Raw genomic sequence first — 13,423 nt, 5'->3', positions numbered from 1 at the left:
GTCTGGAAATGGCTGGAGGCGAGAGTGAGCTGAAGAACGAAAGAACATGAGTTCACGTGATCAGTATGGTTTACCAGGCTACAAATCCAAATTCTCCCATTAATAAAGTAAAAAAAAAAGCTAAAGTATGCACAGGACATGTGCACCTATGTGCAGTGAATATGCCACTGTCTCTGACTTGTCTTATCACTATACTGCCTTATTGCTTGTTGTGTCTCTTGTTGTTTTTGCACTCATATGCCCTGTCACATTTGTACTATGTTGTAAACGGAGTCCACAGCACAAGAATTTCACACGTGATACTTGTACCATGGAGTGACAATAAAAATCTTGAATCTTGAATCTAATAGACGGCAGTTGCTAGGCTAGGGTGTTCTCGTTACTATGTCCAGGTACTGAGCCATGTGGAAGGACAGCCATGATGCTTTAAGATGTCCATTCCCACCACATCAGTAGCAAGAGCCTTCTGACACCTTAAGAACACGTCTCACCTAGGCAACATCACACTAATCAACACAGGGGACATCACTGTTGTTTACCTGCTGGAGGTACCATCATCAGATGATTTTGGAAGATTTTTGCAGCCGGCGTGAGTAAAGAGACTGTACCTGAAGTGTTAGTGGAGGAGTGGGAGGAGCCTGTTAGCGAAGGAGGGCAGATGAGATGTGAGGGAGCAACGGGTTCAAGGTTAAAAGGCTACCTGAGGTTTTGGCTGACGGCTGACTGCTGGCGGAAGACGTCTCTGCGCACAGCTCCATGGCAAACTGCAGCTGGTCTTCAGTCTCACCACCTCCTGAAAGACACACACGAGCTGGTTAGTGCTTCAGCCTCATTTCATACTCGCGCCGCAACAGAAGTCATGTGTACCAAACAGACCTTTGGCATTGGTCTTGTCTCCTGGCCTCTCCTGAGCCTGGTCCTTGTCAAAACTCATGGCAACTGCCGTCACTGTGACCTGGGAGGGAGGGAGGGAGAGATACAGCAGAGGGTGTAAGAAGGTGAGAAATCTGAATTTTCATCTTATGTTTGCTATATAATTTCAGTGTTCATAATAACCATCACCTGTATGAGTTCTTCCTCTGGCACTGCTACGGTTAAGTTGAGATGACAAAGACAGCAGGGGACCATCGAGCGCAGCTTGAAGTACAAACTCTGAAACACACCAATTGAAATTGCAGACTTTTAAGCTCTTTATTCACCGTGCCCATTACAAAAGAACGTTTCTTCAGAGTTTTACTAAAATACTTCAGGGGTTGCTTACCTTGAGCAGATTCTCACAGAGGTCAGTGAAGATCTTGTTCAGGCCTTGATTAGTAAGATTGGCACTCAACCTTAAGACCCTCACTGATGTAAACATCTGGAAGACAGCAAACACAAAGAAGGAAATTAACAAAGAAATAGATTTCTTTTTTACTATTTGATGTAATGATGGGAGCACAAGAGAGTGACCTGTAGTCCTGAAGTCCAGTTGTAAATCCCAGGCATGATCTCAGTGTTACAGGTGAAGAAGCCTGGTGACACAAAAGTGGAAATGGAAAGGTGGAGGGAGAGAGACATCAGGAATAACAGCAAACATTAGAGCACTGACCTGATGAGGAGATAACGGTAACTGAGCATGTGCAGTGAGTAATCATGTACTATAGATAGTGAGTGCGTTTACATGCAAACAATAAACGGATAACTGAGAATAATCAATCAATCAATAATCTGATTTCCGCATTTACATGCACTTAGTAAATAGCGGGAACTCACCTCAAAGTGTGTGAGTGGACATAAACCTGATGACTCAGCAGTAACCTAGGTGTGTTTATGGGTTTTCTCATCAACTGAGAACGGCCTTTATCCGATAAAGGATGCTGTTTACATGACACTTGTCGAATAATCAGGTAACTCTAGAAATCCGCTAATAAACAGTTTACGAGTGTGCATGTAAACGCACTCATTGCGGAGCAGGCCATTACCAAACAGAGGGTGGCACGTACCTGCAGGGGTAGGGGCATCTGTGAGGAGGGAGTGGATGTCCTCCACAGCATCGGTGTCATCAATCTACAGGAAGTAAAAGCCAACAAAATAAGAAACAGGGTGACACACGTCTGCGCTATAAGTGACTTTCGTCTTTTTGTATACATGCAGTATGCACCTCCAGGACGAAGGCGTCCTTTTTGCCATGGGAGAGGTCCAGTTCTGAAGTCTCGTCGGAACTCTCCGAGTGGGAGCGGAAGAGTCTGGGGCGTTGCCTGGACTCGGGGATGGGAGAGCCCACTGCTTCCTCCGTCAGCTCCTGCAAACAAGGCACACCGTCGTAGACTGGATATCCCAGATGATGGACGTCACCGCCGAGAAGAACACCACACCACCAAAAAAAAACAGCCCCCAGCTGCAGCATCCCACATCTGGCCAGCTAGTAGAAAGCCTATGTTAATAACACACCACACATGCTCACACTCACAAGTTCCCCATCAGCAGTACCACCACTACACACACATGGCTATTGTTAATTTGAGTATGGATCTGAAAAGAGTAAGGGGTGACGCAAACACACACCACCACAACAACATACATGAGTGAGTGTGAAACGTGGAGGTGGAGATGGTCATATTACAAATCTTATGACGCAGATTACGAAAGGCTTCGATTTATGAGACTAGCATAGAGACACTGCAAAACACGTCATCATTCAGAAGCCACGCCCAAGACGGGGGGAAAATACAAGGAAGCACTGCCTGACGACTGCAGCTAGCAAAACAAACCGCGGCTAACCGGGGCGAACGGAGGAACTCTCGTCAGATAGAAATAGTTTTGCGGGGTTTTAGAGGGATTTGGACAGTTTTCTTTTTAGATAATGTCAAAAGATTATTTCAGTACACTTCCTCCAACATAGAGGGAAAGGTACATCGAGAAAATGAACTCAGTTGGCCTGGAGCAGTGTCCCACATGGTGGCCTGAAGTGAAATAGTATGACATGAGCTTTTAGCCATGTTTAAATTAATGAAAATAACGCTGGTGTAACATCAGACAGATGGCATCAGACGCGCTGGCGTTCTCCTATGTCACGTGCACACAAAGATCATATATATGGAAGATGAACACTCCAACTTACTTCCTTGACAGCTAAATCCACATTTTCTTCTCGCGACTGCTCAATGGCTTCCTTGTTTTGCTCGGGAGTACAAAAAAACTTTAATTGGCGATTTTTTACATTTGTTGTCTGCGCAGCCCACCACACAACAGCTTTTAGCTATGTTTAATTCAAGGAAAATGACGCTGGTGAATGGGAGTGAACGGAGCGATTTCCCCCGTGATGGGCGTGGCCTATTTCATGCAGTGTCTCTATGGGTTGCTCTCAAGAGGTGACTGTGGGTGGGTTACGCTCATTGCCCTGCTCCCCCAACATCCCCCAATAAAAGAGCGGTTATACAGGAGTAGAGCTGGTGTAGACTTGTGATTAAGAAGAGTGAAATATATCTGCCATGCTTTGCTGCGTCTCACAGCTGAAAGTTGACATGCTCAGTACCATGTTTATGCCGTGGAATACCTCGGGGTCCAGGGCAAATAATTTCTTTAATGACCAGGGGAGAGACAAGAGGGATCAGTTCATCAGGATGCACAGAGAACAGATCATATTATACACGTCTTTAACACGGGAACAGCCAAGAGTCTATCCTCCTCTAACAGGTCACTGTTCCCATCAGATTTTATTGTACACATTTAACACAACCGTGGGTTTTTCCCCTTCTGAAATGACTACGAATACATCATTTAAGGAAAAGCCATGGAGTATGGGCTCAGCGGGCCGCATTGTATGTCATTCCAAATTACACCTTGGCTGTTCTAGTGTTCAAATAAAATACTACACAGACCTACTTAGCAATGGACATTTGATATAACGAGGGGCGGTTTACAGATTGAATTCCAGAGCCTTCCCCTCATAGGTTCAGGCTACTGTGTATGCTTGTGCCATGCATGCGTGTCTCACCGGTGGGTTGATTTGATAGATCTCTTTGTTCTTGGTTATGGTGTCGTTGATCCTCTTCTGGATGGCCAACATGTGGTGGTCATTGCTCAGTTCGCCGGCAGTTTTGCCCGCGATCTGGATCCCCCCGGGCGCAGGCAGGGCCGTCAGATACACTCCTGTGGCAGACTGAGCACACACACACAGACTTTAGCAACATGTTGCAACACACACACATGTATGGCTTCCCACACACACTCACACACACACAAACACAAGTGTAACTTACAGCCAGACCGAGCAGCATGTTCTCGCCAACACTGATCTGTATGCGTAGGCCAAACAGAGCGTTCATACTCCGCAGCTTCAGTTTGTTCATCAGCTGCGTGTGCAGCTCGTACTCCATGAACGGCAGCAGGTTGGAGATGGCCGTCGCGTTCACCTCTCCCTGGGCCTTCTTCTTCAGGCGACACAGTCTACGAGACGGTAGACATTTGCATTAGCGACAGGCATGATTAGGGTTTCAGCTAAATATCTGTTTTGGGAACAGATCATTTTTTTTACCGGAAGTTCATTGTTCAATATTTCAAAAATAAAACTAATTATCATTATTATACAAAAATGTTACTATTTTGTGAGCAAAGGACATAAGATAGCTAACAACTTCAATAATATTCACTATGTTGTACTAGGGGTACATGACATGTTTTTCAAATTGGTAGAATCAGTACACTGTATTTTGAGAATACACAAACCATGATAATGACATAAAAAAAAAAAAAAAAAGCATTGCATGTTTCACTGACACGTGTCTTACCTGGCCTGGATGAGGCAGCCCTTCCCTGTAACAGCTGCTTCTGGTGGAAGGTCGATGGTTGTGAACAGCACATCAGGAACCTGGAAAAATCCATGCACACTTTATTGGCCTGGGTGCATTTGTAAACGGGACAAGCAAAGATGCACAAAACAGTAAGAGTGTTTGATGCAGAAGACAACAAGAACATGAGTTTGAGACCTTCTGCCGTCTACAGTGGTAACAGTATGTGAGCTGGGCAGGGAACGGCATGTTGAGCTCATCGTAGGGGATGTGACAGAAGCCGCAGCTAGGGGGAGACGGATCTTCAAACCTGGGAACAACACATGGTCTAGCATCAGCCTCCACAGCTCATCACCACGCAACCTCCTGCCTCTCCAGCATTTAAATGACATTTCTGAATCAAACATGACAGTCATTTTAAAAACACAAAGCAGAAAGACAACCTGTGGTCACTGCTACCGAGGTCTAGACAGCCTTCACGCATGTATCGAGGATTCAAGATGGCTGCTGTGCCCGACGCTGACAGGATGCACACCTCCTCACTACATACAGGAAGGGAAGAGGATGAGAGAGGGAGATGGAGAGTGACCTTGTGTGTTTAGGCCAAGTCAACTACTAATGTATTGAATACTGTAATGTATGTATTGGGTCCAACTCCCACGGGTCAACTAGTTTATTTATAGTTTATTTGATAGGGACAATGCAAGTTATTAACATAGTAACCTTTCACTCATTACAAACAAGTTAAAGTAACTGATGTTTTGCATACAGGGTTTATTAGCTATTGCTAGTTTCCAACTCCTGTCCCTAGTTAGGCTTTTAGTAAGAAGAAAGATAAGGAGTATCAAAATTACAACATAGTACAAATTAAAACATAGTATCGAAATTACAACATACAAATGATCACATTTTGTAAGAAGAGGAAAATAGAGAAAAAGAGAATAAAAGAAAAGAAAGAACATTTTCAGAAAAAACAAGAGAAAAACCATAAGGCCAGAGAGAGAGTGTGTGTGTGTGTGTGTGTGTGTGTGTGTGTGTGTGTGTGTGTGTGAATACCAGATGCTTGTGCTCTCGCTGTATCCAACCACAGCATGGCAACCGAGGGCTTTGCCATGAGATTTGATCTCCTGGCGAATCTCCTCCCACCATGCATCCCGAGTCTCTGGCTCATCTGCAAAACACAAAATACAAAGTCCAACATACTCTCATAGAGAATTTCCAATTGACGGAATTATCTATCAAAAACTGAATATGCATGCTAACTAAGGAGCGAACGCTAAACCTAATAACTACCATTGTCAGCATAGAAACGTACTAAACTGACACAGGATAATTGTCTAAACTAGTTCTAAGATATTTAACTATACGCCTACTTACAGAAAAGCTGACTGATTAATATACTAATCTGGCTGCCTTGACTTACCAGGAATTAAAGATTAAATTAAACAAGACAACAGTACAGTGTTTTGATTGAATTATAACAACTATGGGTTCAATGGTGCATCAAAGCAAGCCAAAACCACTTCACCAACTATCAGTTTGTAAAAACAATGTGACAATGGAAATGACATTGATGATGATGAAGGCGAAGTCAGATGTTTAGGTTAGGTTGAGGTAGTTTTGTGTCTGCATCGTTCTCATTGGCACTTGTTCAATGCATTGCACATGATCCCAGACCCAAATTGATCGTCTCCCCATGTCTTCTCCAAGTCTCCTTTCCTTCAGCCACAGTGACGGTGACAGGCGACGAGCAGGCAGAGTAAGCCAGGAGAGAGGTAAACACCAGACACCAGCCCAATGTGGGTTGATTTTGGCCGTGATTGGTCATTCGTCTACTTGACCCGCCTCTTTGTAGGCAACATTTGGTGGTCCGACTATTCTGAAAATCTAGTTGGCTGGTGAGTTTTGGGATGTAAAAGCTACTGACTGCTGGTGTACAACAAAAAAGTTTGTCTCCTGCACTGGTGGCGACGAGGTGAAAAGACAAGGAACTAAGATGCCATTTTCACTATATTGGAATTGAGCCTTCATCATAGTCATGGACAATCTCTGAAGGCTAAACCATGGGCGTGTTTCAATCGTCTCATGAGGCCTTGCTCCAAATACTGACTCGGCTTTCAGTGACACTGTTCAGAAGAGCCTGGATGAGTGAATACATTTCACTCATTCGGTAGTTCTGGATCATCGAGTAATGAAGACGAGAAGGAAGCTACATTAGAGTATTGAGCTGCACCCCATGACTCCCTGGGAACTGAAGGCCACATCATGCTGCTGACAGAGCCCCCGAAACAAGAGAGAAACTAGTCTGCTTATAGTGAGAGAGGGAAAGGAAAGAATGAGAGATAAAGAGAGATCAACCGAGGAAATGAGTAAAAAAAAGTTGATGATCAGGCATATTAGACCCAACGAGTAGGTTTCCTTTACTACAGAAGGAGCATGTCACACAGGCACGGGGACACCAACGTGCAAACACATGGGCAGAGAAGGGCCATATTCATTCACCACAGAGTCCACGTAGAGCCTAGTTAGACCAGATACCTACACCCCCCCCTTCCATATCATACCTCCTCCATCCCCCAGACTCACCTCTTTCACTCCGTTCACTCCCCTTCATACATCCCAGATCCATTCTCTCAACCGGGCCAGGCAGCCATCCTCCTCCTCCTCCTCCTCCTCCTCCTCCTCCTCCCTCCATCTCTCTCAGTATGAATACGGCCCAGTGAGTTACGGCTGGGACACACCAGAAGCGTCTCCGAAGCAGCGGCGCATCACGGAAGCGTCGAGTAGGAACCTCGCCATTCACCCCAGAAGCGCTCGGTTTTGCTCGACGCCGGTCACAACTTGCACTGACTTCATGCCTCTCCTGTTAACAAGGACGCCGAAATGAAACGGCCTCCGAGAGCCGTTGCTTCAGCGTCGGATACGCTTCTGGGGCCGGTTGCACCAACTGGTCTTAACTATGACTGGTCGTAACTCCTACGTCGGTCTTAGTTAAGACCATGGACTTACGCCTGTTGCACCAACACGGCTTACGTCTGGTCTTAACACATTGAGTGCCACAGCGCTTCAGTAAAATTGTCTGGAGCCTGTGCCAGATTCACTTCCATTCAGTTGAAAACGGCTATAGAATTTTTTCTATTAGGGCTATATGGACAGGGCTGGACTCTAATGAAACATTGGACACTCCTGCTTCTTTCAAAGAAGAAATTTTGTTTCTAGACAGTTCCATTATGAAATGACAGCCTCTGAAAGAAGAGCACTTTCAAGGGTTTTCTGCTGTCTTTTTTTACTTTTCAAGATAAAGTCACTTTTATGAATACTTTTTGCACTCTAATTTCAAGCACATTCACTGACTCTAGCTAATATTTTCTGATGTAGTGACGTGGTGTAGTTCTGTGCAGCCTGCGTGCCCCACCCCCCTCTCCCCCCCTCTCCCCCCCTGAGCTGCAAACTCCTCCCCACACGCACACAGTCTATTTTCGCAGCCTCCGTTTTTGCGCCGGGCGGCTGACGGCGGCTCCCGGGCGGATCCCAGCGCGACAAGGTAATGGCAAACGGGACTGCAGGAAAAGGTTTGGCCGTTCGGCGTCGGGTGCTGCCTTTCTGGCAGGTAATCGTGTGGAGAAACTATATGCAGACAGATAGACAGAGGCAGAGGAGCTCAGTTGTGGGCGCGGATCGCAGCCAACTGTCAGCTGCAGACAGAGCAATCTATATGGCTCTGGCTGCAGCATGCATCGGTTTCCCCTTTGATCACGGCTTTCTCCTGCACAAAGTAAAGGATCTGAGCGCCAAGGTTTTAGGGTGGCGCAGCTGCTGTGTAGATTTTTAAGGTGGCGCCGTGTGATCCCTTGAAGGGATTCATGCTCACTGGCTGGGTACGACCTTAAACAGCAGAATTATGGAATAATATGAATTATGATATTGGGACGTCCACAGACGTCCTTGGCACTTCTCGTTACTTTTTTTTAGGACGTCCACAGACGTCCTTGGCACTCAATGTGTTAACTATGCTGGTCGTAGCAATGCGCGTCCATGTGAATTGCCAGGGAATGCACCCTGATTGGATGATGTTGCAAAAAATGTGCCTCGCGACCTGCTTGGAGCACTGTGCCACTACGCTCTCTCAGCCACTACTGTAAAACACCCTCCCTCCTCCCACCCTCCCTCGCTCCGGGGGAAAAATGGCGGCGATTGAGCCAGAAAGACAGTCTGAATGAAATTGAATGTAACGTTCCCAATTCTATGTATTACATTCTAAAAAATTAACGGCAACATTTTGGAAGGCTAAGCCACACAACTAGTTCGTTGTAATCTAACAGCATGCTTCAAAAGACGGAGAACTGGCTGTGTTACGACGATCAGGGTAAGGACTCAAAACGGTCTCCGCTGATAAGACACGGAGATCTCTGTTACAGGCAGGCGCTACGCCTCCTCCTGACCAGGCGTAGGAGTTACGCCTGGGCGTAGTGAAAAGAAGGCTTAAGCCGTCTTGGTGCAACCGGCGTAGCTGTTAGGTCGTAAAGTTACGACCAACTTAGCTTAAGACCAGTCGTAAGACCAGTTGGTGCAACCGGCCCCTGGTGTGTTTGGGGTCTTAAGGATGCACATGCCCAGTCAGTGGCTCTTTCTTTGTCACAGTGCAAACCTATTCTATGGAACATTCAAAGTGCCACAAAATAAAAGAAAACAGGGCGAGGATGATTCCTCTGTTCCTCTCCACCCAAAACATCTCGGGGGCCAGATGAAATCCTGCAGGCGGGCCGGACCTCTGACATCTCTGCGTTAAGACGCGAGATGGCAGCTTTCTACTTCCGCGTTGAAACCAATGCAGGACTAACACATTTTCAAATGCTTCCGCCGACCCGTCTGTACTTCAAGCAGGGAGAACTTGGCCAAAGCGGAAAACACTGTAAATAAAGCCATTTACAGCGTGGTTGAAAAAACGGTTTTGTCTGTATAGCTAATTTCCCCTTTCATGGGACCTGTACGAGATGTGTGAGATTATATATAACTCGCCCGTTTAGAGTAAAATAGATGATATAAAACACAATGTTTTGGCCGTGATTGACAGGTCGCCTGTCCAGTGATTGTGCAGCTCGCCGATCACAGACCAGTAGCAGGCGGAGCTGTGGCTCTGTGGGAAAGCCCCGCCTCACGCTGTCTCGTGCAGTCTCACGCAAGCTGTGTGAAAACCAAGATGGCAGCAGCCAAAACCCAAATGGAGGCGCTCAAAACATGAGTCCACAAACACATGGGTGACGTCACAAACACTCCGTCCATCTTTTTTACAGGCATGACGCATACTGGTTCCACCCCACCCTCTTTCTCACTCACACACACACTAGCCAAGCCTGTGGGCCAAGCAGAAACGCACACAGAGTTTCTATAGAGAGGAGCGGCACAGTCCAACAGTGTCAAGCCCTTGAAAGATTTGTTTTCTTCCCCTCAAAAAAATATTCGGGTTAGGCTCAGAAGGTAAAGCCCCGAATAAATGACCCTAACGATGCCAATAGGCCTTATTCTGAATTTCACGTGACCTTCAGCATAAGGCCTATGGTCAGTACACTGTCGCTGTTTATATATTGTTTTATACTCTGGGTTACTGAACTGCGACTACAGACATTGTGGTATCAAGTTTCATTGTTTTGTTGTTCTGTGGATGTCTGCGGTAAAACCCGGAGCAGGTTTTGAGTTGCCTGTTTTGTTGTTGGTGCTGGATTGAACTCCAAACCTGATTGAACTCTTGAGACTGTGTGACGATTCACACGCATACACACACACATGCTCACATACACACACACACACACACACACACACACACACACACACACACACACACACACACACACACACACACACACCTGTATTGCCTTGTTTTCCCTTTACATTTTTGTATAATATTGAAAACTGAAACATTTTGAGATAAATAAATATACTATGCATGCTACATGTAGCTACTAGTTCACTAACTAAAGCAATATTAGCTAGCGTGCAAGCGACCTATTTTATCGGCACAGAAAATACACCAAAAGAGAAACCATCTGTCATTGCTCTCAAGTCTTTTCCGGTACACCTACAGTACTTCAGCAGACTTGTAGGTTGAGTTTAACATGATCTAGTTTGATAGATACAGCTAAAAGCCTGTGCTAACAGTCAGCTATCCATGAAGCCTGTCAACTATCTGTGGAATTAGGAGTAGTGAATGCGCATAGAACGTCCCGTGGCCTAGAGGTGCGTTCAGGGAACTCCAGAAAATACAGCTTTATATGGTGCTTTGTGGCTTCTAAAGAAAAATTGGCAGAATGATTTAAAATTTGATCATTCAAAGAGTCCTTTTTGGCTTTGTGCGATGTCCAGACATTTTTCTTCCAGAGTTTTACAGGTATTTCTTTTCTAATGTATCTATTTGGGAAAAGTAATTTTGGCTCCCATGGTTTCATGTCACTTGCAATTCTGAGCTTGGCCAGTACACCAAAATCACTGCACAGCCCAGAGCTATAGACCCTTCTCACGAGGGCCATTTTGTGCCGAAAAGGCAGGTTAAACACAGGTGCAAGCAAAACACTAATGAGGGTTTCCAACTTCCATGATTGGAATTTGGAAACCCTCATTAGTGTTCTGCTTGCACCTGTGTTTGCCCTGCCTTTTCAGCACAAAATGGCCCCCGTGAGAAGGGTCTATTACTAGGGGCTCCTTGAAAGGTTGGAAAAATGCATCTTCTGGAAGTGATTACTCGAACTAGTGGGCACGCCAAAACAAGTTGATTAATAGTTTGGGCTGGTAAGGAAAAGGAAATAGGGAAATATATACAGAAATAAGTTCAGAAATAAATGCAAAAATATATATGGAAATAAATAAAGGCCCATGTATATGAAAATAGATACATAGAAATATGGAAATAATAAAATCAAAGACATATATAGATAAAGATGAATGTATAATAAATATAAAAATGAATAAAAAAATAAATGTGGAAATAAATGAATGAATAAATGTGAAAGAAAATATAATAGGGAAATAAATGTGGAAGAAATACAGCAATTAAAGCACATTTATCAACCTTTTTCTCTGTGTGTGTATGTATGTGTGTATATATATGTATATGTATATGTGTATGTGTATATATATATATATATTTATTTATTTATTTATTTCCAATTTGTTTTTTTATTGTTCTTTATATTTCCACATTTATTTAGGTATTTATTTATTTATTGTGACACTATGAATGTTCCATAGTAAACCTACTCTGGTCTAGACAGGTTTGACCACGATGCTGATTGAGGAAGCATTAGAACAGCACTGAGCCAACATTAGGGGGAGCTGCAGCTCTTCTGTGCAGTAGGAGCTGGGTGGGGGTTATAGAGTCTAGCCAGGCAGGATGGTATTGGGTGGGTAACAGCGCATGCTCAACTCAGCTCAGCAGCACACTCACACAGATTAGAGAAAGGAGAATGGCAGCTCAACGAATTAATTCGTTTATTAGTTTTCATCCAGAAACTAGCGGACTAATATCAAATTTCTTTGCGGGTACAGCTAGGTTAGTTGTAAGGTTAGCTTTGGATGCACAGCAGCAGGACAACTGTTTGCCAGAGAACTTCATTGAGCTGCCATCACTCCTGTGCTTTGAGAACAGTAGAAGGGGGGAAATACCTGCAGTCACACTATTCCAGTCTAGCAGTTTTTTTGAGCGTGTGTTACCCAAGGCTGGGCCAGAACACACCGTTAGTACAGAAGAAGAGAGAGAGAGAAGAAAAGACAATCTAACAAATGAGCACAACACAACAACGCACTCCACACAGTCACTATGCAAGGACAGACTAAACTCAAGCCTACTAAAAAACAATGACTCTTAAAGAAAAAGACTGATGAGGAAAAGAGGAGAAAAGAGATGAGAGTAAGATTCAGGTCTAGCCCTGATTTAGAAAGACCGAAGGAGAAGAGAAACTATAAAAGGGGGCAAAGAAATGCGCATGCATGCAGCAGCGGGCTATCTCTACCACACACTCGGAGCTTACGTCTGCTCTACAGCTGACACAAGGGACACCGGGCACAACAACAATGAATGGGACTCTTCTCAGAATGGTTTTTGCGAGCCAATTTGAATCCGGGAGTGAAGAAGACTGTACAAAAGATCACAGTTTAGACTGGAAGACTATCGGTTTTCTTCTTCTAGTAGAATAACCTCAATGATTTAAATGTCGCTGTTCATATTTGAAGAGAACCCCGTTTATCCTAACCCAGCCCACATCCATCAGCACTCCCCCGTTTCCCAAATTCTCACATATTCTCAAAGACCATTAAACCCAGCAATGGGCAAAATGACTCAAGCTGCTGAGCGGACTTCGATAGGAAGGAGTCTCACAGCTTAGTTTACAGCTGGCACGAGACTAGAGCTTAGTTTACAGCTGGCACCAGACTAGAGCTTAGTTTACAGCTGGCACCAGACTAGAGCTTAGTTTACAGCTGGCACCAGACTAGAGCTTAGTTTACAGCTGGCACCAGACTAGAGCTTAGTTTACAGCTGGCACCAGGCTAGAGCTCAGTTTACAGCTGGCACCAGACTAGAGCTTAGTTTACAGCTGGCACCAGACTAGAGCTCAGTTTACAGCTGGCACCAGACTAGAGCTTAGTTTACAGCTGGCACCAGA

At 44.9% G+C, this 13,423-nt stretch overlaps 1 protein-coding gene across 1 annotated transcript in view; it reads right to left on the bottom strand.

Annotated features, from left to right (window-relative positions):
- c2cd5 (C2 calcium dependent domain containing 5) overlaps positions 1-13,423 on the bottom strand; it is a 38,023-nt gene that overhangs the window by 6,512 nt on the left and 18,088 nt on the right. The window contains exons 11-24 of the mRNA XM_083654963.1: positions 5,826-5,940; positions 5,213-5,311; positions 4,968-5,079; positions 4,770-4,849; positions 4,242-4,428; positions 3,977-4,141; positions 3,515-3,559; positions 2,141-2,281; positions 1,983-2,046; positions 1,450-1,511; positions 1,262-1,357; positions 1,063-1,152; positions 877-955; positions 701-793 (exon numbers count right to left, since the gene is read on the bottom strand). Coding sequence (XP_083511089.1) covers positions 701-793; positions 877-955; positions 1,063-1,152; positions 1,262-1,357; positions 1,450-1,511; positions 1,983-2,046; positions 2,141-2,281; positions 3,515-3,559; positions 3,977-4,141; positions 4,242-4,428; positions 4,770-4,849; positions 4,968-5,079; positions 5,213-5,311; positions 5,826-5,940 — 1,428 coding nt within the window. The remainder of the gene's footprint in view (positions 1-700; positions 794-876; positions 956-1,062; positions 1,153-1,261; positions 1,358-1,449; positions 1,512-1,982; positions 2,047-2,140; positions 2,282-3,514; positions 3,560-3,976; positions 4,142-4,241; positions 4,429-4,769; positions 4,850-4,967; positions 5,080-5,212; positions 5,312-5,825; positions 5,941-13,423) is intronic.

The sequence above is a fragment of the Poromitra crassiceps genome (genome assembly GCF_964638095.1).
Source record: "Poromitra crassiceps genome assembly, chromosome: 18".
Taxonomy (NCBI): Eukaryota; Metazoa; Chordata; class Actinopteri; order Beryciformes; family Melamphaidae; genus Poromitra; species Poromitra crassiceps.
The sequence above is the reverse complement of the archived record's forward strand: the minus strand, read 5'-3'. Positions and strand labels throughout refer to the sequence as shown.